The 25,000-nt window shown below is 39.6% G+C and overlaps 1 protein-coding gene across 6 annotated transcripts in view; it reads right to left on the bottom strand.

Annotated features, from left to right (window-relative positions):
* The window catches only part of LOC138032139 (regulating synaptic membrane exocytosis protein 2-like), a 57,913-nt gene that overhangs the window by 13,962 nt on the left and 18,951 nt on the right, over positions 1-25,000 (bottom strand). Inside the window, exons 5-21 of one of the 6 annotated variants that reach the window (XM_068879741.1) lie at positions 24,028-25,000; positions 22,020-22,299; positions 20,508-20,711; positions 19,887-19,980; positions 19,263-19,388; positions 17,760-17,892; positions 16,285-16,654; positions 15,981-16,111; positions 15,812-15,902; positions 15,129-15,200; positions 14,034-14,202; positions 12,183-12,362; positions 11,300-11,593; positions 9,724-10,008; positions 9,403-9,471; positions 6,184-6,348; positions 4,801-5,014 (exon numbers count right to left, since the gene is read on the bottom strand). The exon at positions 24,028-25,000 is cut by the window's right edge and continues 1,015 nt beyond it. In XM_068879741.1, the coding sequence (XP_068735842.1) occupies positions 4,801-5,014; positions 6,184-6,348; positions 9,403-9,471; positions 9,724-10,008; positions 11,300-11,593; positions 12,183-12,362; positions 14,034-14,202; positions 15,129-15,200; positions 15,812-15,902; positions 15,981-16,111; positions 16,285-16,654; positions 17,760-17,892; positions 19,263-19,388; positions 19,887-19,980; positions 20,508-20,711; positions 22,020-22,299; positions 24,028-25,000 (3,850 nt within the window). The remainder of the gene's footprint in view (positions 1-4,800; positions 5,015-6,183; positions 6,349-9,402; positions 9,472-9,723; positions 10,009-11,299; positions 11,594-12,182; positions 12,363-14,033; positions 14,203-15,128; positions 15,201-15,811; positions 15,903-15,980; positions 16,112-16,284; positions 16,655-17,759; positions 17,893-19,262; positions 19,389-19,886; positions 19,981-20,507; positions 20,712-22,019; positions 22,300-24,027) is intronic. The other 5 variants (XM_068879736.1, XM_068879735.1, XM_068879739.1 and 2 more) reach the window with 5 other exon arrangements.

Below are 25,000 nucleotides of genomic sequence, written 5' to 3'. Positions count from 1 at the left end.
CAATTTTCTCATTCATTTATACCGGCCGCAAAAAATCGCAGCAAATGAGCAGATATTCTCAATACTTCGATTTGTTTCTCTGCGTATTCTAAACTAAGCGTAAAAACTAGCAAAACAGAGCGATTCTTCATTTTCAGCCAATGAATTTGAAACCAAAGACAAAGCTGGTTGGAACTAAAAAAGAAGATGGGAAGAAAATAGAGAGCCTTGTGATGAAAAAAGGATGACTGGTCTATCATACCTTGCAGGGGCCCAAAGATGCGCAGCAACTGACTGAAATGCTCTTTCGATTTTTGACATGACTGTCTACATATACAAGTGCCTGACAACCAGATAAGAAATACTTAAAGAGCCGAGCCTTCATAAGACCGCATCTATCGATGAATTGAAAGCTGGGCTAACAGCTGGCGAACAAGTCACAGAAAAAGATAAGAATTTAAATCTTTTACTTCTACACTCGTAGCCATAGAGACAACAATGTCCCGCAGATATTTTGAAAATTGTTTCTTGTCAATCTGTCAATTTTTCTCAGCAGAAAGCCATCTTCTTACCGCTTTCAAACAAATCTCAGAGACAACTTAGAGGAGAACTTGTCAAAAACGCCAATTCACATACCTTTTGGCAAATAGCCCTTTCTAGTTTGGTAGCAAACTTTGAGGTATGGCTTTCATTTGTGCATTTTATTAATGTCCCTTATATCACGGTCTGGTTAAATGTATTCCTGGCTCCCGCAAAGATAAATAATTAATCCCAAGAAGTTTCGAATAGCTGTTTTTACATATCAAAAGAAAAGAGGAAAACACGATAAGAATTGAACAGATTCAAGTTTCGTGTTTCTTTTTTGTGGTCTCATAAGGTTCTTTTAAAATCTACAATCGAGTCTACCAGGGCTGGAGGGAATGAAGACCCCTTGGCAAATCAAGATGCCGACCCGGGATGCCGATAAGTAGGTGGATGTTAACTCGATGAGATGATCAGTAATTCGCATTTTATGATAACTTTTAAAACACTTAAGAATTTCCCTCCGCCTTTTTGAGATTAGTTTTAACAACACTATTCCGTTTCATGAAATAACAGATGGTCTCAACACCCAAACACTAAATGCGAAAATTCCTTCTACCTACCGTATAATCACGGGACAAGGTGAGAGGTATGCGAATTATTAGAGATATTTTGGAAAGACGATAGCCTGAGAACGCAGGCATATTTCCGGCGGTTCTTTCTCTTCCTTTTCGGGGGAGAGAAAAGACCGCCAGAAATAATTTTGCGTTCGCAGGCTAGAAAGATAATGACCAAAGGAGAGAATGCTGAGGGAAAGAAAACAGAGAAAGTACAAAAAGACATCTGCTTTAGGGAAGATGTTGCAAAGTGATGGTGACCTGCTGAGTGAGGTCACTACTACGCCTTTGGAAAGTACGAAGATATCACGAGAAGAAGAAAGGAACCAATGAACTTCAAAACGAAAGTATTCAAGGCGTATCCCCTCATTCGCGAGGTTCTGGTTAACCTTAACCAAAAATGAATACAAATTATCCCAAATAGCATACAATGACATTACGTGGAAGGAAAATAAGGCTTTCTGGAGCCAAAAAATCAAAGGCTCATTGGAACAGATAGGATTAGGAGACCTCTGGATGAAAGCACACTATGTTGACATAGGAATTGTAAACATTATCAGGCAACGACTCAAGGATATCGAACTACAAAGATGGCTACGTGAAATAAATAACGACACCAGAAAAGATGCTAACCAAAGCAACAAAATGAGAACCTACCGGTTATTCAAAACGATAGACAATTACAAATGTGAAGACTACCTACATCAGGTCACCAATACACGACACAGAATAGCCCTAACAAAACTGCGACTTAGCAACCACAAATTAGCCATAGAGACAGGACGTTATTCGAGACCGCTCAAGAAACCTGCAGAAAGAATTTCCCAATTTGTAAAATAGAAATGGAGGACGAATACCATTTTCTAAATATATGCCCTGCTTTATAGAATACCAGGAAAAACGATGTTCGTTACTAGACTATTTGGAAAAAGAATATAAAATAAAAATAAGCAGAATGTCACCTAATAAAATATTCATGTTTCTGATAAACCCCCCTAGCGGAAATGTTAAAATACAAAAACTAATAGCAAAACATATATTCGAATGCTTTGAAAAAAGGAAAGGGAAAGACGGATAAAAGTAAAGACTCCAGGACTTAATTAATTAATAACTTTTTAGCCATGTATACTTTTGTTGTTTGTAATTCTTAGTTATTTGGAAATTGTGGTCGATATACTATTTATTGTATAAGATTCCAAATAAACATGTCTGTCTGTCCGTCTGTCTGTCTGACTGTGTATCTGTCAGTAGTCTTTGGGGGGGGGGGGGGGGGAGGGGGCGTGGATATGGAAAAGAGATTTAGAAACAACAGTTTTTGATATTGGACGTAATAATGACTTGGAATCTACCAGTATCGAATAAGATCTTTAAGTGGATTTAATGGGAGAATTTTGTCATTGTTACGATTTACATCCTCATTTTGAGACAAGAATTATTCTATTGCGTAATGAAATCACCCTTCGCCTACAATACTGCCTTATCTTTTCGTAATCATGAACTCCTCGTTCCGTTAAACTCGTATTCCCGCTGCAATTTCGTATCCTTTGGCTATAATAGTAACAATTTTCAAATAATGTTACTACTGGGCACCGAGAGGCCAAGTCTCCACCAAAAGAGTTAAGTAGTGGCAAACTAGCAGAACATTTCAAATGCGAACTGTACAAGAAAAAACCTGACTGAAAAACCAAACATTTCTGACTACCCTGTAGAGGGTAAAGCCTAAAAGCCAAAAATTGATAAATCGATACCCTGATTAAGACAAATATAAAAAAAAAGAGATGCTTCTGTGAAGCATAGACTGGGTTGCCTGTGGTACGTGTTACGAAAATCAGAAGGCACTGAATTGTGTGGTATTGAACTACAGCATTCCGGTCTCTGAAGAATAACAAATAAAAGAGAAGCGAGAAACATTGGCTTCTGGGCTGACATGTTGATAATTTTCGAGTTCCCTCACAACTTCTTTTCACCACAAGTTTAAGCGTGCCCTCTGAGCATCTGACAGCTTTGTAATACCAAAGTTCACTGAAGTTAAGCCCTGTTCACCGGGGTTAGTGTTTGGATGGGAGACCAAAACAAGATACCCCTCACGAAACAGAAGCATCGGACCGAAAATACTATGAACGCTAACAAATGCGAACTCAGCAAGGTACATATTTTGTTAGCTTGCTTTATGCAAAACAAGAACATCCTTCTAAAAGCTTATTCTACGCAAAAAGTAGGTTCTGGAGGTAATTTTGAGAGTGGAAATCAAGGTTACGCGGCACACGGCAAATGCAAACTCACGCTTTAATTCAGTTAACACACCAGAAGACGCTAACCTCATTTTGACAAGAAAATGCTTTACTATTGTCAAAAAAACTATCCAGTTAAGCTCACATATCATAAAACATGATGAATTCATAAAGGCCACCTTTTCCATGAACAATTTTTTGAAACAAACAACATATTTGCTATTAGAGGCAAAAACCCCTTCTATTTCATGACGTGCGTGAAGAGAAGAAACTCAATCGTGTCAAATATGCGCAATATTGCAACAAACTAAATTTCAGGATCAAACCGTTTCCATGAAGAGCCCTTTCCTTGAATAATGAAGCACAAAATACACGACAAGCTTTCTTTCAAATAATTCTTGGCTGTTACATTTCCAATTATCTTTTTTACCTGAAGACTGTGCAGAGTTGATCACAGATCCACGTAAGGTGTTCGATTCGTTCAATCGTTCTCTGTCTTTGTTGAACCCATAAGTTACCAGAGAATTTTCCGTTTGGTTTCAGTGTTCTACATAACCGTCACACTTGGTTAAATATTATTTTAGAAATACAGCTCACTTTGATTTCGGCTCGACGGGCGATAGATTGTTGTCGAAGTCCATTACTCGTCGCTTTTGAGATTCCAGGTGTTGGTTTTTTCACCGCCTGCCTGGTTTATCCAACTGACTTATTGAGCTTCATAAGGGTATATTTTATTCAAAGATCCACTAAAACGCCATTCGCGTTACATGACTTTCGACGCCATTGCTGGCTAAGTTAATGATTCTCCTGTGTCCACCAGAGAAATCTACGCATTTCCACTACCCTCTCGATCCTAAGAAAATACGCGCAGAGGGTTCTATGCACAAAGACACCACTTACCAGAGGAGTGACAGGCAAGACTTTTCCCGACACGGAAAATAAGAAAAATAATAATAATCTACCCATTTTCCGACTGGGATTGCCATACGGCAACCCAGTAAAAATGATAAATTCGATACCCTGTTCAAGACAAAAATCCCGAAAAACATACCCTGGCTGGCCGCACGTCCCCATTAAGCAATTATAAGGGAGTACCCCCCCCCCCGGGGGGTAAAGCTACCTGAAGCTACACAGAATGGAAAGAAGTGGAAGCAATGATGTGAGGTCACTGCGGAGGATCGAACTCAGTACCTCTCGCACAGAAGGTCGCGCACTAATCAACTGTGCAATCCTTCCTCTTCAAGTCGAAAAGATGACGATCACTTGAATACTGAGTTGAAAACGTTTTGCAGATTTTTAGTTTTTCTCTCGTTAACATTTCTTAGCCTTGTAAAAAGTTATCTTAAGAGCGAATTACATTTGCGGGATTTAAATTTAATTTCGTATCCGCGCACACCTGAGTAAGGGTCAGTAAGCAGCTATTACAACGCTCCCGAGTAAGTGGTAGATACCTGCTCTCGCAGCTTGTAACCGAGCCTGGTATACTATTGAGACTTCCGCTCCTGTCACTCGTAATCGATGATGACCGGCTGCTTCGACCACTTCCGCCTACACTATCACTTCCTGCCGTCCGCCGGATTGGTTTCATATATCCCCCTGTAGGGAAGACATGGAGATCATTAACACTGCCGGAACGAGCATCAGCTTCACCAACCAGCAGCTTGCCTAAGGAGGAGAAGTGTGCGGAAGCAACCTATCAGTATGTTCTAAATTCATTCAGTTTGCTTTGCTTTTCATTTTGCATGGGAGGGAAAGTTGAGTCTGAGTGGACGAATGGGTTGATCTGCAACACCTGCACAACAACAGGACTAGTTAAAAAAAAAAAAACAAGAAACATCGAGAGAAAACAATCTAATCTATCCCCTTAGAAAATATAGGGGCCTCATACAGGAAACCAATAAAATTATAGGTTTGAAGAGGTGCATACCAACCAGATTGCAAAGTACTTTAACTGTAAAAGTTCTTTCTACATGCTGTAATGTATATTTCAGTATCAAATTTCCAAGAAAATAAGATTCAAAAATTGGTCATATTGTTAAATGAACCAATCCCTTTGCTTGAATGAGACTAGAAAATAACATCACAACGTGGAGAGTCCCTCCCGCATGGTTTTACAATACTAAGGTATCATTCTTTTCAGTTTTCTTTATATGGTTCAGTCGACGACAAACCGCTTTCATTCCTAATTTTCAGTACAACATTTACAGACACATCAGCAATATACTTCTGGAGATAGAGAAATAAAAGATGAAACTCACCTTAAGAAAAGAATGGTTAGCGTTAGAAATTGAATCTAAAGAGTACAGCACCATCGCCGTTGCTTTATAAAAATTCCTCAGTAGCACAAATGTGGGTTACAAGAGATGAACTTGGGCGTAAAACACCGGTAGTAATGTGATAAGTAAATTACTTTTCCTTTTTTAAAAAAATTATACATTTGACGTTAATCACACTGTTAGGGCGTTAGACAGGCTGCTGAAAAGTGTTGCAGATAAACTAAATATTAATAAAGACAATCTTTGAAAAAAAGAAAAAAGAAAAATAGAGAGCAAGAAAGGATAAGGTTACTCTTGACCTATTTAGCCTCTTGAGTGACAAGCGCCAAACAATTTAACTCGACGAGGAAACCCCTTTGCAGTAAAAAGTTAAGAGGGTGAAGGTTTGGAACTTCCCATCACTCATAACTTAACTTCCTTTTAAAGGGGAAGTGCAGAGGGCGAGGGAGGGGATTCTATCCTGATAATTTTCCAGACTATGCCAGTAAGGAAATTTCAGTGACTCAGAAAAATACGAAAATCGAGAGAAATATTGCAAGATACAATCCTCTATCTTACCGTTCGGCAAACCGCTGGATTTTTCATGTAAGCTGGAACTGCTGAGGCTCCTGCCGTGACCGAGAGGTACTGGACTCGGAGGAAAAGGACTTCGTGACCGCTCTGCTTCAGAGTCATTCAGCGGTAAACTACTCAAGCTGTTACGGCGTCGTGTAGGAGTAGTTTCTGGAAAAATCAAAATTAAAGAGAGTTTGTATGAGAGTTTGTTCGAGCCCATGCTAAGAGATGAACGCACTCAAGAGGTTTAGCAGCTCGAAACATAAGAGCCTGGGGCCCGTTTCTCGAAAGTTCCGAAAAGCCATTTAAGAAACTGCCAACAGATTGTTTTGAAAAGCCGACGTTTTAACATGCTTTAAAGGTAGCAAAAAGAAAATAGAGTGCGAAGTTTGACGATTCAAATCCTCTCCGTACTGGAGATACAAAGGGAATTGTGACACCCGAAAATGGCCCGTAAAGTTACGGGACTTTCGAGAAACGGGACCCTGGTCTTGGCTAATCAAACGGTCGAAAGAGGCCCGATAGGAGACGGTAACAACAGGCTTTTATTAGGGACTAGGGACCTCAAGTCTCTCCCTCAATTGAATGATTATTCTTAATTGTCAATTTGCTCCAAGTGAAGTATTATCGTTCATTTTGGACACTGAAAGCTTGATGGAGATCATGGGAAATGAACATATTTCTTTTTAAAGCCGAAGTTCAATGTCTGGATTCGCAGGACTCGAACCTGGGAGTGTTTGATTAATACCCCTTCACTTAACCACTAGACTACGGTAACCACATCGCTAACTGTCAGGCCGGTTTCTCGAAGCCTGGTTTGCGCTAACCGTGGGTTGAGAGGTGTAAAAACCTATAGGTTTCCATGGTATTTAACGCTGGTTAGCGCTAACCATGCTTCGAGCAACCCGGGACAGAATATTATTTTTTTTAATATGTCAATATTTTTTTCTTCCCAAGCCGCTGTAAACGTGTATTATCACCCGATAAGAAACAAGTTTAAACAGAAGAAAATGTCGGTTACCAAACGTCAAGAGAACGCTAACCATTTTAAAATCAAGCACTAGACTTAACCACTATTCAGAAATGATTTCATGTATCCTAATTAGTGTTGGTAAATAAACGGTACAGTTATCAGCTAGTTGATCTTTGGTGATTAAGTGGATTAAAAAAGTTCCTTCAGAATGGATGCCCCGGGGTCAAATCCTGTCCAGGCACTAACTTTACTGTTTTTTTCTTTTTATCTGCTACCACAAGTCCTGGGACAGAGTAATCTAAATGGAGGATTATACTTCATTTGGAGCAAACTGACAATGAAGGGATAATCCGATCCACTTGAGGAAGAGATCGTGTTGCTAAAAATCAGTATTATTTTCCGCAACTGTGATACTTTAGCGAATACTCCAAGTCGCTCGGCTTAGAAAGTGTGAGTACACACTCCAAGAAGTTAAATTAAGTGAAGCTATGATCCTCGCAGTTATGAACGCAATTTTTGCAATTGCGTAAAAAAGCCTGAAAAATTTACTTCAACGGGGGTTTGAACCCGTGACCTCGCGATACCGGTGCGACGCTCTAACCAACTGAGCTATGAAACCACGGATGTTGGGAGCTGGTCATTTGTGGATTCCAATGTTCATTCCAAACAATGATTATGTAGTAGTAGTAATGTCGCGATTGAATTGATAGGACAAACATACGTGTCCTATTTACATAGCATTTTTGCAGTGGGCTCGGACATCAGCATACTAAGGGCGCCGATGGCAGCCGCTATCAGTCCATTTATGAGCCCACTGAACCCTCCCAACCCATGATGAGTGATGATGTAAGTGATGAAGATAGACCACAACACCGGGAACCACGTCCCCTACTCTTTTCGAATAGTGTGTGGGTTCTTTAACGTCCCACAGAGTTATATGTGAACAAGGTTTGTGAGACGGGACCTCCGGTTTATTGTCCTTATCCGAGAAGACTTGAAAGTCTAATCATTTGCAGATGTCATTACAAAGACAGCACTTTCTCCTCAGATTATGGTTTGTGCCGAGATCAAATTGCAGGGTCTCCAATGTTCCTATCCACAGCCCCTCCATCCCTGCCCCAGAAGACGAGATTCTCTACTTTCTTAAATCCCATAATACGCCTCCTTTACCCCAACAAAAATTTTGCATAGGCATTGTTTTCGATTTCTCTTGGGACATCTTCATGTCCCAGGAGAAATTGCAAACAATGATTATGCAAAATTTTGGGGGCTAAACAACAGGTCCTGCGTAAGAAGGTTGCGGTATGTCGGTGTCGAACAAAGCAAACATCAACATTCTCTATTTTCGAATTCCCGATAATACACTTTGTTTGCCCCTCAAATTTTGCATAAACCATAGTTTTCAAACGCTCTTGGGGATATGCAGTGTCCCCAGAAGAATTTGAAAACAATAGCTAATGCAAAATTTGGGGGGCAAACAGAGTGTCTTATGGGGAATGCGAAAGGGGACAGCTATTCTTAGAATTATTGTCATAGAGTTATGTCGTAGAGATAGAGTTTACTCTAACTCTACGACATAACTCTATGAAAATAACTCTACTGCTAGTCAACCTCAATGCGAAACTAGAGAATGGAAAGTCTTCAAGCTGAGAGAGGGGATAACAGAGTGAAGCAGGTTTATTTTTTTCTTATTTTTCTTTTGAACAGTTATTATTGTATGAATTCTTAAAAGTGTAGATTTCTGTTGAATTAGTCTACCAAAGAATTGCTGTCAGTACAGTGCTAAAATCTCAATAATATTTAGCCTTATTTATATATTGAGAACATTTTTATGATCGTATAGCATTCACAATTATTACCTGTTCGTTAGTGATCAGCTTAATAAATTTCTCGTTGCGTCCGTGACATTAATTTGAAAACAACATTAAAAGGATATCGTTAATTCCGATTCTTTCCTAATTTGGAGTACTAATTGTGAATTTAATGAGACAATCGTTTATCGAGTTTCAGCCTGGATACTTAAATAAGGCATACAAACCACAAATGGGTTTATTAACTGGGTCGACACGGTATATTGACAACCGTAAAGGAATTGGAAAGCGAATGTTAGCCCTACGTCTGAACAACAGCCATACGGTTTCCTCTCACATTCTTCCATACAAGGCGAAAAGAAAGCCTGGGTATCTCGTCAACAACGTCATCGTTAGATGGTAACCCAAATATGGCCTTCAAAAGAGGTGTCAACTCACGAGGTCTCCTGTGACTTTCGTATGGTGCTCCTTGCTCATGCGTAGTAATGTCTGGAGAATACATGCGTTCTATAATGGTAATGCAGCGGGATTAGAATTTACAACTCATTCAGCGGTTACTTTTAGTGTGGTGTTAAGCTCATGATCGCTTCTACGCATTTTCGTTGTGATTAAATTGAGAGACGGCATTTACTGTCAAGTTTACGTTATAAACTAACAAGAAAAACATTGGATCTCAGCTTGTTAAGAGGTAGAAATTGATCCTTTATTCAATTATTTCGATAACTTTTATGAAGTTTTTTCGTCTGTGTTTTAAATTACCTTGCGGAGTGTGCAGCTCCTGGTGATGTGGAAGCATCCCGAAAGAATGTTTCGGCCCTGTTAAGGGAGATGGGCTCCGTGTTCTCGGCACTGGCCTCGGAGACTGGCTTCCAGGCCGTGGAGATATGCCCGTCTCGTACAAACCCCCATTTGGCGGAGCATACACGGAGTCCGGGGCATGACCGTATCCCATCCTCCCTTTTGTGCCGCCGACAATCAATTTAGCTCTTGTTGGGTCAACATCTCTTAATTTCTGTTTTGCGACCCTGGCTCTTTCTTCTTCGTCTGTGGTTAAAATGATTTAGATTTAGAGTTGATGCTATTTTTTAACACCTAAATTTTAATTACGTATTATTCACACCAAATGCACATCCGCAACAGATGTATAAGGCTATTCGCACTTTTTCTAATTACGCCACCTTTGATTTGAAAGAATATTACATTACCAAGTTGGACGAATGCTACTGAGCAGCGCTCTTTACTGAAGAAGGCGGGGTGGTCAATCAGTGCAACCTTTGACGATTCGAACGACAGTTACTGAGCATAATTTTTTTCTTGAGATCCCGCCTACTTTGAAACACACGAAAGTTCTAACTTTTTAAGTCTACTAATGAAAACCACTCACTTGAAAGTACAATCTGTGTGGATGATATATTTGTCCACATCTCCCGTTTAAACAAATATCATGGATTATTTGGAGTGGATATGTGCACTTTTCTGATGCGGAAAAGCTCCGGTCAATCGTTACGTTAAGTGAACAAAGTTAGGAAATTTAAGTAGACCATGTCTTCTTTTGGAACGACTCTTGGAAAATAGTCGCTGGAAAATGGTCGAATTCATTTTGACAAGACAAAAAAATGTTTTCTGCTTGGATGACGGTTTACTACCCATACAGTCAAATCACTTAACTCAAAAGATTGACTGCACTTCATTGATACTAACAATCTGCTCTTAACAAGTTCATCTCCTTTCTTAAGGTCGGGGTTATCAGTGTAGTTAGAATAAATATTCTTTCTTTAAACGATCATAACAAAGTGTCAATTTGTTTTAACAGCCTACAAATAACTGCCATTAGTATCACCCAACTAGTGGACTAACGCAAATCCTGCATTGTAATTGGCTACGCTACTAGAGGACTATTAGTAACAGTCCTCGAGTAGCGAAAAGCGTGACGCTTTCTTTCTTCAACTTGCATTTGCCAACTTTATTATTGCCTTTTCTGTCCGACTAGTTGAGTGATACTAAAACAATTAGCCCCCCTGGTCTAATTGTTAATTAAGGCTTTTAGTTCCAAGTTAATGTGTTCTACTTTCATGTTAGCACTCCATCCATTAGTAGTCCTTTTTACTAACACAACCCAAATTCGAGGGAACACGGTTTAGCAAAGAAAAAAAAGTATCACAAAAAAATACACAGCGAAATAATTCCGAATTCACACATGATCACCTCGACCTTGATAACGAAGACTAAAACAACAGGTTAAAGTGGCAATAGCGCTGTTACGTAGTTTCCACGCTGACTGACTCAGTCCGTGAAATTCATCATTTTCTTTTCGTTTCAGTGACGAATGGCTTACCCATCGTTTCCCGTCCTGGAGGCAATTGTGGCAACATCCGGGACTTTTTAGCCCCGGGGCCTCCGCTAGGGGACATTCTACCAGGGGAATACGTGCCAGGGGAGGTATAACCTTGCATGCTTGGGGAAATACGTTCGTCATGAAAGCGGCCAACGGTTCCGTGCTGTTGAGGAGGCATGGGTCTAGTCTGTTGCGGCTGCATTCTGTTATGGTCAGCGGTGTAATTTAGATAGCTCGGTTGAGGAGACTGGGACAGGTGAGGTGGTGACGTGTGATATTGCTTGACAGTGTAAGCTTGAATGAAGTAATTATAACATTATTAGAGCACGAAAACATTCTTTTCAAAGTACTACAGCTATTTTATCTTTTAAGTAAATTTAAATTTTACTCCAGCATTAAAACCGATCAATAAATTATTCTAAATCTGTGCAACTTAACTGTTGATAGATTTATGGTGAGGGTTGTAAAAAAAAGCCTAATGACATTAATTTTATCTTCAGATATGCATATTTAATGTCATGTTTTATAAACTTACGTTTTAAGTTTTTATGTCCACTTTTACAGATTGTCCAACTCCGTCAGTTTTTTCATGTACAAGATGCATGTTAACTTTGTGGGACGTCTTCGCTATGATTAAAAGCTCCAAAAAAGGAAGCCGTAAAAGATTGGATTGGAATTTGTCCCCGCATTGCCCCATCTCCCTCCCCCTCCCCCTCCCCCTCCCCTCCCCTCCCCTTCCCTCCCCTCCCCTCCCGGCCCATCTTTCAGCCACAAAAGAAGCTCTCTCGTTTCATGACAAAAGGACGGCCATGGCGTATTCACAGGGGTTATACCAAATAATTTATAATTTTAAAAAAGCCGGGCAATAACACTTGCATTATACCTTGGATCATCTGTGGTTGGGAAAATGGGGGCCTGGGGCTGTCTCTGTGATGATCGATCAACTGCTGCTTCAATAGCTCGTTCTCTGGTGTATGGTATGGAGATTGGACACTAGTTCCCGGGCCATTTGGAGTATATCTCGCTTCTTCCTCGTAATCACTTCCATAACCAGGTGATCCCCCTGAGGGAGAAAATTCAATAAAAAAAATGTCTGTATCACAATGCATATCTTTAATAGCATCAGACTCTACAAAGAGCTAAAACGTTAGATTACTATGACGGCGGTTTGCATTTCACAACACAAAAGGACTACTGGTGTGGACTTGGACAAAGCTAACCTACATAAAATACCATAAAACCCAGGAGCTTTTGATGTCACTTAACCAATGGTTAGCGCAGAGCAACTCGTCCAAGGGATATAACGTTTTGGGCATTTAACTCGGTTTTTACTGAGATTGTCCGACCAATTTCAATAGTTTGTTCACTAACATTTTCTTCGCATCACTTATTTATTTATTCATTCTTTCATTCATTCAGTCATTTACTTATTTACAGAATTAGAATATTATAACAAATCAAGAACCCATGACCCGGAGCCTACAACTCCCACACTAAACCTATGTCACGGCATTTTTACAGACCGATCTATTTTTAGACTGCCTTTTCCGAAAAAAACAAAGGCAGTTCCGGTTCGGTGACCCTATGATATTAGGTTAGTTTCTTGTAATTGGTCAGCGGGCTCCTGTGGGAGTCTCATTTGAGGGAAATTCAATCTAAAAATAAATCGGTCTGTGAAAACGCCGTGATAAGAACACAATGGAGTTGTAGGCTTCGGGTCATGGATTTCTGAACAAATGTAGTTACATGGTGGCTAAACAAAAGGACACGAAGTCCGCTACGAGGTTAAACCACCCATGTAAATACCAATCACATATGTGCCGCCACCACGGTTAGGAGAATTGGTGGTTTGCAACCAATCCATACAGACACAGATAAGAATGCTACAAAGCACAATAGGGCGTATGCATGATTACGGCATATGCTCAAAATTCACCACCAAGCCTCGTTTGAACAAAATTATTCCCATTATCTGGATATCATGCAATTCTGTTAACACGTGGGTTTACGTTAAAAGCCTTTGTTACTTTGGGATTTTGCTCATGCTAATAACAATATAATATAATAATCATTTTGTTTACCCTTCGATTTCAGGGTACCTAGTAGCTAATATCTCCGAGCACGTTAAGAATCCCAACTGGCGGGAGGCAAACCAGTTGGCTATTTTACAAGTGCGCCAGGAAATTGAACCAGGAACTACCTGAAACAAATTCAGCGAGCGGTCAGAACGCGGTCTTGAACCCAAGGATCTCTGGATCTCAAAACACAGGCCCTAACCACTCGGCCACACTGCCTCCTCAAGTTTGATTTTTCGAATTCGAGGCTTGGCTGTGAAATTAGCTAGTCAGACGTAAACACACAAATAAAGGGCTATTGCTGGTGGACGAACAAAGGAGCTCATGAGAGATCTTTTGCTTTCGTCCACCAACACGGCGGCGATGACGTCACCACTGGGGTCTTTGCATTGGATTTTTGTACCAAATTCATTATTCTCCAAGCCAGAGTAGCATCAAGCTATGTCTAACTGTCAACCTGGTTAAGTGCCAACGTACGCGGACGCACCATATTTGAAAACGAATAAAAAACCAATTACATCACGTTCTTGTTGCACAGTTTTCGCGATAAAAATTCCGTACGAAACATTATGATAACATATCACGCTGCGAGAGATGATTGCATGATGCTTCGACTACTGCATTTCAAGTTTTAAAGCAAGTAACTAGCAGTCGCAAACCTTGTTCAGTTGTCTCACCAGGCCCTCTCGATCCCTTGAATCTGAATGAGTTATGAGGGGACTGGTCAGGAGTTGGGGGCACAAGTGGATCGTTCTCGTCCTCGTGGTTTTTCAGTGGGTACCAGTATCCGTTACCATCAAGGTTTGCCTCGGCCACGTTCAATACAACCTGGGGCACAGTAAGCAAAATTAACGTTTATCCAGGTTAAGCCTTAACCTTGAAGTTGCTCCCATAAATAAACACGCATTTCAACGAACTCATGTTACCCAAATTGTTTCCTCAGGTCTCTTCTTGCTACGTTTCAATGCTATGTTTTCGTGGAAACGTTTGTTTTACTTTCGTCCACCATTTTTTTCGAAATGAATAGAAAACGCTGAATCGTTGAACATATACAAGTGTCGCAGAACATCTTGAATAAAGTGGGCCACCATCAGTTATAATACCAACCCGAGTTCTCTTTGATCGGTCGGAAACAAAAGTAGTGGAGTAGAATAGAGCGCACCAATTTATGAATTCTCAACGTCCCTTTCTTTTACAACCGACCAACGCTAACCTTTGTCCTAACCCCTAGCACTATCGTAACGACGCAATTCTTTTACGGCTTGTTCCATGGGCTTTCTTTAGAAACAAAGTTTAAGGACGGTGCCTACTAATTAACAATATTTTTGCCCCGGTGTGTGATTGTGCAAGAAATGTAGATCTCAACAAGTGCTATTAAAATCCAAAAAGAAAATTGGGGGTAACCAGGCATTTTTCAAAGATAATTCATGAATAATATTTGTAAAAAGCTTTAAAATACAAAGCAATGTATGGCGTTCTTTCTCAAATAGAAGCTTAATTATCTCTCAAAAATGCAAGGTTACCCCCAATTTTCTTTTTGGATACCAAGAGTACTTACTAACATCTACTTTCTCCGGATAGTTCTAAACCGCGCAAAAATATCCCTGTATTAGTAAGCATCAACGATAGCATCGTACGTCCACGAAACTGATTACCTCTAGCGTTTTGCGTACAGAACATAACTTAAGAGCCCGAAGGAGAGTTCAACATTGGCTCTGGTAAGTTTCTAACTGATTTGTATTGAAATATCTTACCTCGCCCAAAAATTCACTGGAGCAAACTTTGTCATAGTCCCAAACTGTGATTTCAAGAGCTCGGCCACTGAACTGAGTAAAAAGAATGAAGGGGGTAGTTTCTAAAGAAACTGTGGTGCTGCGTCGAAGTAGTATACAAAAATTTGGTTTTACAAACGGAGTTGATAATGTAAATTGACCACCGTACAGAGATTCTAAAAGCTGACGTTTCGCGCGTTAGCTCGTCGTCAGAGCGAAGGGCTAACGCTCGAAACGTCAGCCTTCAGAATCTCTGTAAGGTCGTCAATTTATCAACTCCGTAGATAAAACAAAATTTTTGAGTAAAAAGAAGGCAAGTGTGACACAGTGACCATTCAAATGGCACTAGTTCAGCCAAAACAAAGTAATTGCTAGACTAATTAAAACAGCCAAAGGCCATCTGATCAACATGACGAGATCAGATGTGAAATCAATGCAGGAAATCTTGCTTCCGATCCTAACTGTGGTGAAATGCCTGCAAGATCATTGGTTTCGCCAAACTGAAAGATTGGCTGAGAAAGTGGGGCGAGAATTCAGTGCACGTAAATGCTAAACTAAACAAACCACGAAATGAATTTCGTTACTCAGATGAAGTACGCATGCTGTGGCAACACAAACAAATCGTATGTAGCAATGCATATAGTCAACATAACGCGAGAAAATACCTTTTGTGGTCTGCAGGGATAAACGAAGGTCTGGTTCCATTTAGGATTGGTAAATTTCATAGCTGTTTTAGTTCGTCGCTTGCTCTGCATACTGAAGTTTTAAAAAATGCATTTAAAGGTACTGTACATTGATTTTTTTGGGTTAATTTCACTCGGCTAAAAAGCTCACCTCTTATCAGGAAGAAAATATATCCTGACATAAGGGTTGGGTGGAGTTGAGGATTCTTTGAGCGCCAAGCCTTCAGCTCCAACTACAGTCACGTTCAAATTGGCAGCATCTTCGTCATAAAACAGCTTTAACTGCAAATAAAACATCAATCAAGAGAGAAGAAAACAAGATTGCTGTGTGCCACCGTCTGAAAACTTTGCAAAGTGTCATTCATAAACCTATCGAATTGTAGCAAAATGTATGCTCCCATGCTGAACAACTTGCCAACTATGCAGCATTCAGACTCTCAAACCAGGACAATTACCTGAACTCGGCCAGTGATTCTTGATGGTTTTCCTGTGGCACTCTGCTGAGAATTGGCTGCTTGCTTCACAGGCTTGACAGGCTTTTCATCAGACAAAGGACCACCGCCAAAGAAGAAGTCATCGTTATCAACAAAACTACCTTCATAACCGGAACTCTGATCTCTGCCCCTCACAGGAGCACCATTTTCTCTTGGGGTCCCTGTAATGTGCCCTCTTGGTTCCCCTGACATGGGTGTGGCAGCAGACGGTGAATCTCTTTTCAATGGGGAGTCCCTTGTTGGAGGGATCTGTTTTGGAGATTCTCTCTTTATTTCCTGACCACTCGAAGATTTTACTTGGGGCTGGGTGTTCTTGGCTGGAAATTTACTCCTGAAAAAAAATTCAAGTTGAAAGGCCTCCAAGAGGAAGTAAACCCTATTTTTTTTAACAAAAGATGATGTTAAAAAGGTAATCATAACCATTACAATTTTCTCAAATTTGATTGGTGCATTAACTACTTTATTATTCACTAATTTTTGTGTAGGGTTGAAATTGGACAGTGAAATCAGACAGTTGGCTGTAATCGGATACCTGAAATCGGACAGTTGCATCAGCCACTCATATTAAGAGCACTCAGCATTAACTCCAAAAATCACAGAATTTATTAAATAACGACTTACCCTACCAAACTGGGGATTTTCCAAAATAAACAAATTTATAACATTGGACAGTGAAAAAGGAATGAATTAATTTTGTTTTCTCAGAAATTGTAATGGTTATAATTAATTGGTAACAGGACTGAGTTGAGTCCAATTTGCTCCGTAACCCATTGATTCCCAGGGGTTCCCCATTGACGAGTACGATCGTCTGGTGTTGGAGTAAAATATGGCCGGTTTCGGCCGGGTTGGACGTCAAAGGGGTAATCATACTCATGATTAAACAAATCGGACTCCTGCTAAGCGGTTGTCCGATTTTGCTTATCACTCGTATGATTACAGACCAAATTGGACTCCACACAGTCCTATTACCATTATAAACAATGTGAGATAACTTAGAGTCTAATTTGAAGAAATAAATGAAATAGTGCCTGACAATGTGCACTAAGGTGTGAGACTGCAGAATATCAATGTTAACACTGATATTTCGATATGGTCATCATAATTATGTGGCCTGCCCTTCAAGAGGTCAAGTTCATATGGTCTGGGAGGGTATTATGACCACATCTCTTACTTTTTCCAAAATGTATGTGGGTTCTACAATATTTCACAGTGTATCTGAAACATTTCGTTTCGTAGATTTTCGAATCTGAAAAGGAGATTATTATTATTATTATTATTATTATTATTATTATTATTATTATTATTATTATTATGCTTTTGTAGATGCCCTTTTAAAGGCAGTGGTCCATCTTGGCTTTGAACCAAAGACCTCCCACAGAAAAGTCAGGTTTGTTTGCTGTTAAGATGTTTTGCCTTTTAACAGAGCACTTCCTTACTTGTCCCTGCAAACAATCAGATGTAGATCAAAACTGTCTTGGTTGTCCTCCATGGATGAATTGATACTTTCCATGACCTCTTCAAAAGTACAGTCTACCAATGATTGATCATTCCATTCCTGTATCTCATCACCTGAAATCATTAAATTAATTAATATTAATACTGGGAAACACTAATGCAATCAAAAATTCGTGGGCACGGTCACGGTCCAATGTAATCCAGTTTTGTGCAAACAGAAAAACAGAAAACACTTCCAAGTTTAGATGACCAGATTTTGAGATAAGATTAAACTTGATAATTAAACGAGAATGTGCTTTGTTAAAATCTCTTCACAGTGAAAAATCGGCCACAACATCAAGTCACATCACATTAAGTTTCCAATCATTTATTTGCTGTCTGAAGATAGCTAATATCTCTGATAAAAATGGTGAGTTTTGACCCACCCTTCCCCCCCCCCCCCCCCAATTCAACAAAGAACAGAGCACCTTATCAAGGAGAACTTTCCTTGGACCATTCAAAGATTCCATAATGGACGTGTTCATTAGGGTTACCAAACAAGAGATATTAGAGGTGCGATTTTCTGACAAGACTAATTACAGTCGGCTGTAAGACTAATTACAGTCGGCTAATATAATTATTGTTGATGCAAACGCATTTTGTCTCCGAGGTCATTATGAAAACGTGCAGGTATGGTGACAATATGAACCAACAACCTCCTGCTTTTTAGACTGGTTCTCTGTCACAATGGACAGGACCTGTTAAATGCAAAAACACAGTTTAAAACAAAGCCCTTTTATAAACCCCAAAACGGAATACTGCTCTATACATGTATATCAATATAAAATAATTACTATAGTAGGTGCACTCTCATTGGTCAATAGCTGTGTTTAGATGAGAGTATGGAAACACGGCTGTGACATCACATAAATTTTAGTTGGTTATGCATTGTCAGACACATGTTTTGATTGGCTGGTAGGAAATATGAGCGTGTATCAAGAAAATCTGTTACAATCAAGAAGTAAAAAAAAAACCAGCATTTTCCTTCATTTGTCGAATTATTTTTGAGAAATATTTATATTTAAGCAATAGAGGTTTTTTTTTTTGTTTTTACGTAGCCTCATCTAAACACTCGGGGAGTTGGGAGAATTCTTGACAGTTATGAACTGTCTTGAATTCTCCCAACTCCCCCTCATGTTTAGATGAGGCTATGTAAAGTAAAGTAAAGTAAAGTAGACCTTATTTAACGTCGATAACTCGTAACAGTAATTAAACTGACAAACCTGAGGTCGACGGTGCGCTCATTTTACTCCCCCCTCTCCATCAGTGCTCCGTTTTACGGGTATTTAAAGCTACTAGCTACACGGAAAGGAAAGAAGTCGAAACAAGGATGCGAGATCCGGGAATCGAACTCAGGACCTCTTGCACCAAGGCCATGCACTAACCAATTGTGCCATCCTTGCTCCTAACACGTATGGGAAAAGTCCTCTATTGCTTTAAATTACCTATCAACAATTGCGCCTGTCTGTCTGCTGGACCTCCTTTTCTAATATCAGTAATAAAAGCTCCAAGTTTCCCATCATCAGTTTTCTTTCCTCCAATCACCTTCAAACCATATGCTGCATAGGGATCTGAAACACAGCAACTCAAGACAATAAATATGATATTTACGGTACTTCCCTTTTTTATACCTTTATAACAACAAAGATCTGTCCTTGAGGGGGTTAATGTTAATGAACCTATTATTTTATTCATAAAATAAAAAAAATATCATAATAATTAACAAAACAACCATGCCGATGGGGCCCTGCCAGGAACCTATTAAAAAATCTGAAGTCCGTCTTCTAATCATATTAAAGCCAAAGTTTAATGACCAATTTGTAATATAATCAAAGCTATTTTTGAAACCTTTTAAATTAAACAGCTGAAACTTTAATAGGGTTAGCTCCTTCTGATTGATTCTATGATATCTCGTCTCTTTTCTCAGAATTACAATAATTTTTTTTTTTACTCCTGGGCCAGGATTTCTTCTTTTTTAACCAAAAAAAAATTAGCAATAACCTTGATAAACATAGCAGCTGGCTTCTGAAGACCAGTGGATTAAGCCTTGGAGCTAGTTTATACTGTACCTGTAGACATTCCTCTGCATTTGGGATCAATTCTGAGATGCACCTCCCCTAAACACTTGTTGTCCTCGTCAGGCTGAGACCACTTTATGGACGACTGAAAAAGTTATGAACATAGACTATAACAAATGAAGCTGACATCTTTTGTGTAGAAATTCTGAGAAAATAAAGCATTAAGTCCAGGCATAGAGAATTTTGCCACAATGTCCTGGACTACCAGGAATGCAGTGTCTTTGTAGATCAGTAAGGATTGTTCGGAGGCAAAGTTTTCTCAGAGAAAAAGAGTGCATTCAAGAATATATGCAACCAACTGCAGCATGTTAAGCTTCACCCGCAGCCAGTGAAATATGATATAGAACAGAATGTGTTGAGCTGCTACGTTCAAGTGCATAACAGGAATTAAAGCTCATTTTGCCCATGACAACAAAACATTGTTGATAAAATTAGACCAGCAAAACAGCTGCAGAAAGTAATGTTTAAAATGAAAGGGAAGCTGTGTGAATGACTGCAAGGTTATCAAATGACCTTTCCATGCTAACCAACCAACTAAAGATGGCAATTAGGTGATGAAAGACGGACTTCAAATTGAATATTTAAGTATGGCCATAGCACATCAAAGCCAACCTGTAAAGTATCTTTGTTTTCATCCATAAAAGAAGAACCCACAGGAATAGCTGTGATGGAAGAAGCCACCACTGAAGAGGAAGGCAAAGAAGTAGAAACAGGAGGTGAAGAAGTTCTCTTGACAGGCAAGGTGCTAATGAATCGATCGCCCAATGAGCCTCGATCTCGCATGGATGGAGGGTCATCCTTAAAGAACAAGTTGCTCTAAAGAATAAAAAGGATAATCGATGATTAGTAAAGGCTACAGTCTCAGCATTACAACATCTTTGATTTGAACAGATTGTACATTTAATAATCTTATGACAAATTTCCAGAGTAATAGTCTTAATGTTGTTAGGTGGGATCCCTTATTCAGAAGGCATAATTGGCCCTCCTTTCAGAAAATAAACATTAATATTGCTGTATGCAAAGCTCAAGCACACAACACGGAAGGACATCATGATTAAACCTACTAAGATCATATCAAAGAATAGAAAACATAAAAGCAATATGCTGCTGCAGGGAAAGAAAGTTCTTTCTTGTGTTCCTCATACATTGTACATATATAATTCATAACAATCTAGTTTGAATTTTAATTTGCAAGGAAATTGCATATTCAGACATTTTTTTATCACTGTCTACCAAAATGATCACATTTAATACCAAAAAGTATTAAATATATATCAGTCAAAACCTATTTAACTCTTAATTCTTAATTTTTTTTTTTCGCAGATGAGAAGCTAAGATTTGTGCCTTTATGTGATTATGTATTCGGAGGGCCAGCTGCTGAGAATTTGCTGAAAAATTCTTTGAGTAAAGAATATAAGTTTGGGAATAATATTTTGGAACCAAAGCATCAATGGCAAAAATAAGACTCGGTAGTGTAAATCATCATGACATTTTCATAATTTCTCCAAACTGCACTCTGAATATGATTACAATAACCTCATACTTCAGAAACATATCAACCAAAGATATGCCTCTATAAGCACAAGAGACAAATAACAAGAAAAAATATAAGCCAAATAAAATTGACAAAATAATATATTTTCAATCCACCACAAAAACCCTGAAATGGAATTTGTAACTAAGCAAAAATGGGTAGACAGGTGTTACTAAGTACATACATGTACATGTATACTAGAGTGTTATACTTTAATAGGTAGACCAAAAACGGCTGAATCATAAAGCTATTGCTGTACTTGGAGTTTTTTGTTCATTAAGTGGTCAACTTGAATGAAACCTAAATTTGGGATGTGATTTTGTTGACCTCTTATTACATTTCTTTACAAATAAAATTAAATTTGAGTAAGCAGAACTAAAGATGAAGACTCTCCAGATAGTAGCAGTGGTGACTTATCCCCCATTTGCAGAATGGTGGTTGATATTACATGTAAATGCAGAGGTGAACTTTGTTAACTGGAGCTTAAATTTAGAGAAGACTGCTCAGCATTAGAAAATAATTTCAGAATACTCAGAGTGACAATTTTAAATCTCTAGTAATTAAAATAAGGACTCTTAGCTTGCACATACCTTTTCTTTGGGATTGTCAGGTGAACTTCTGTTAGGAGGGCTTCTTCTACCATTGATGTCTTTGCCATGAGGCCTTGTGATCTGGTTATCCTGGGTTACTGGTCTTTCTAGTGGCCTGGCAGACTGCTCTATCATGCTGCTGTCAGGCCCCTTTGGTCTGTTATCCATATCATCCTGTATGTTGGCATCTACTCTTCCATGCATGGCAGAGTCATCTCTTATTTGTCCATCTTTATGATCTAAAGGTTGAAGCATTCCTGGGCCAGTTTGATCAGGAACCCTAAGTTCAGGTATAATTATGATCACATGATTTGCACCTTTTCAACGAAATTAAGAGCTAAGAATCCTACCATGGTCATTTTTGGAAAAGACATTTAATTAAATATTAATTCCAGCTTTATAATCTGCAGTTTCAGGAAAAATGTCCCTGAACCCAGACTAAAGTTCCAAAAATTTTTGAAGGAAAATTCAACCTTTAAACCCAAACCTGCATCATAACAATCAACTGCAGCCTCAATTTCATTTAAAGGCTGGGCAACTACATTGTAAGCATGTAACTGTAAAAAGGTCTATTGGGACTATAAATCAAATTAAAACAATTCAAATAAATTGTTGGTTTTTTGGTGGGAGGGGAAAACCAGAGTACCGTACCCCCGATAAGATTGAATTCTTGGGGCACAATAGGGAAACAACAAACAAAACCCATGTGAACGCTGCCTGCAGGAATCAAACCCAGGTGACAGTGGTGGAAGAAACGTGCCCCACCACTAAACTACCATTATAGAGAACAGGACCAAATTTTCTTTCGAAATTCCGCCGTGAACGTTACGGAAGAGCAAAATTTCCCTCAAAATTTCGGGACTCGTTAACACTCACAGCCAATTGACCATCAAATGTTTGCTCAGATAAAAAAAAATAGGTGCCTCAAAAATTCATAGCAATGTCATGGAATCTCACTTGAAACAAAATTTCCTCGAACAGACCTGTAAAGCCAGGAAATTCACCAAAATAAGAGGAAAGGAAAGGAAAGGAACTTTATTTGAGTATCTAGTCATTCTAGTGCTGGAGCACTAATTGGGGACACTGTAAACTGCAATTAACAATGGTTTTTGAGGGAGAAAACCTCTCGGTGCAGAGTAGAGAACCAACAGACTCAACCCACATATGACATTGAGTCTGGAGATCGAACCCGGGCCACATTGGTGGAAGGTGAGTGCTCTCACCACTGTGCAATCCCTGCACCCCTAAAAAATATGAATTTGCAAAATCCACTTGCATTCTTTTGCACAATGCTATATGCCTTCAAATATCTTAACATTTACAGTCTTACATTGGCGTACATTTGAAGGCAGTAAAATATAATTATAAGCAAAATATAAATTTGTAAAATTTAATACCTGTCAAACAAAATCCCCAGGGCATAAATAAACCATAACAGGGATGGCAGTGGTGAGAGCGCTCGCCTCCCACCAATTCGATTCCCAGACTCGGCGTTGTATGTGGGTTGAGTCTGTTGGTTCTCTACTCTGCACTGAGAGGTTTTCTCTGGGTAGCTCCAGTTTCCCCTCTCCTCAAAAACCAACATTTGACCTGATTTGCTTTCATTGTTGATTTCAGTTTACAGTGTCCCCAATTATTAGCGCTCCAGCACTAGAACGACAAGACACTTAAATAAATTTCCCTTCCTTTTTCCTTTCCTTTCCTTTCCTTTCCTTTCCAAGTTACACTATAGACAACAATATGTGTTGTGGTTCAAATTTTTTTTCTTGGTTTAAAATTTTCCAAGCCAGTTCAATTTTGATTATTCATTCTCAAAACCTGAAACAAAGAAAAATCAAATTTGAACAAGTTTGAAAAATCCTGAACCAAATATAAAAATGAACCATAACATATGTATGTAGTGGAGAGTCAATAATGTACTGTGACCAAACATAAAAAAATAACAAAAGTAACAACAAAACTTACTGACAAAATGAAAATTTTAAAATAGAATGCAGTGAAGTCTAACCTGTAAGCACCTACGCCTCTTGCTTCTTGACTTAAGACACTTCTGGAATCAAGTGTGGCTGGTCCTATTGATGGTTGCCCCTGTGATCCCTTCTCTGGGGAACCAAGTCTCTGTCTTCCTTGATCCATAACAGGTGCTTGCTGTGGAGATCTAAACTGTCCCCTTGGTTGTTCTACAGGAGAGCTCTGCTTGTTTCCAAAGGGGCCTCTAGTATGCTCCGTTGCCAATGCTTGCTGGGCAGACCCAGAATATCCCCTAGATTGGTCAGCAGGAGGAGCCTTTTTTTCATGGCGCCCTAAGCCTTGTTCCGGTAGGTGTGGCCCTGACCTCCCCCTTGTTTGCTCCCTGGAAGTGTCAACCTGCCCTGGGAAAGGTGCCTGCTGGGGTGTACCTAATTCACTCCTTGAAGCATCTATTCTTGGTGAACTCATTTGCTCCCATGGGGGGCCACTATGAGGTGACCCCACATGTCCCCTTGCTTGTTGGTCTAACTGTAACCCTTGCCTAGGAGTCCCAGACTGACTTGGAATTTGGCCATCCCTAGGTGAACCTAATTGCCCAGGAACCTGACCTTGCCTAAATGAACTTAACTGTCCAGGAGTGACCTGTCCTGGTCGAGGTGAAACATGTCCTTGCCGTGGGGAACTTGATTGACCAGGAGGAACCTGACCTTGCCGTGGAGAACTTAATTGTCCAGGCAACACCTGTCCCATCCTTGGAGAAGGAAACTGGCCAGGGGAAACTTGACCTGACCGTGGTGAACTCAAGTGACCAGGAGGTGCCTGTCCTTGCCTTGATGAGCCTGTCTGTCCTGTATGCTGCTGCTTCCCGGCCTGTTGATCTGGAGGTATCCCACGAAGTGTCTGTGCACCAGGACCAAACCTGGGACCCACTGGATTCATTCCTTGAGGACCACCAACTCTTGGACCATGAAAAGTTCCTGTGCGTTCTACAGGTCTGGGGCTTCCAGGTG

Source organism: Montipora capricornis, chromosome 14, assembly GCF_036669925.1.
Source record: "Montipora capricornis isolate CH-2021 chromosome 14, ASM3666992v2, whole genome shotgun sequence".
Taxonomy (NCBI): domain Eukaryota; kingdom Metazoa; phylum Cnidaria; class Anthozoa; order Scleractinia; family Acroporidae; genus Montipora; species Montipora capricornis.
Note: the sequence above shows the minus strand (reverse complement) of the source record. Positions and strands in the feature narration are given on the sequence as shown.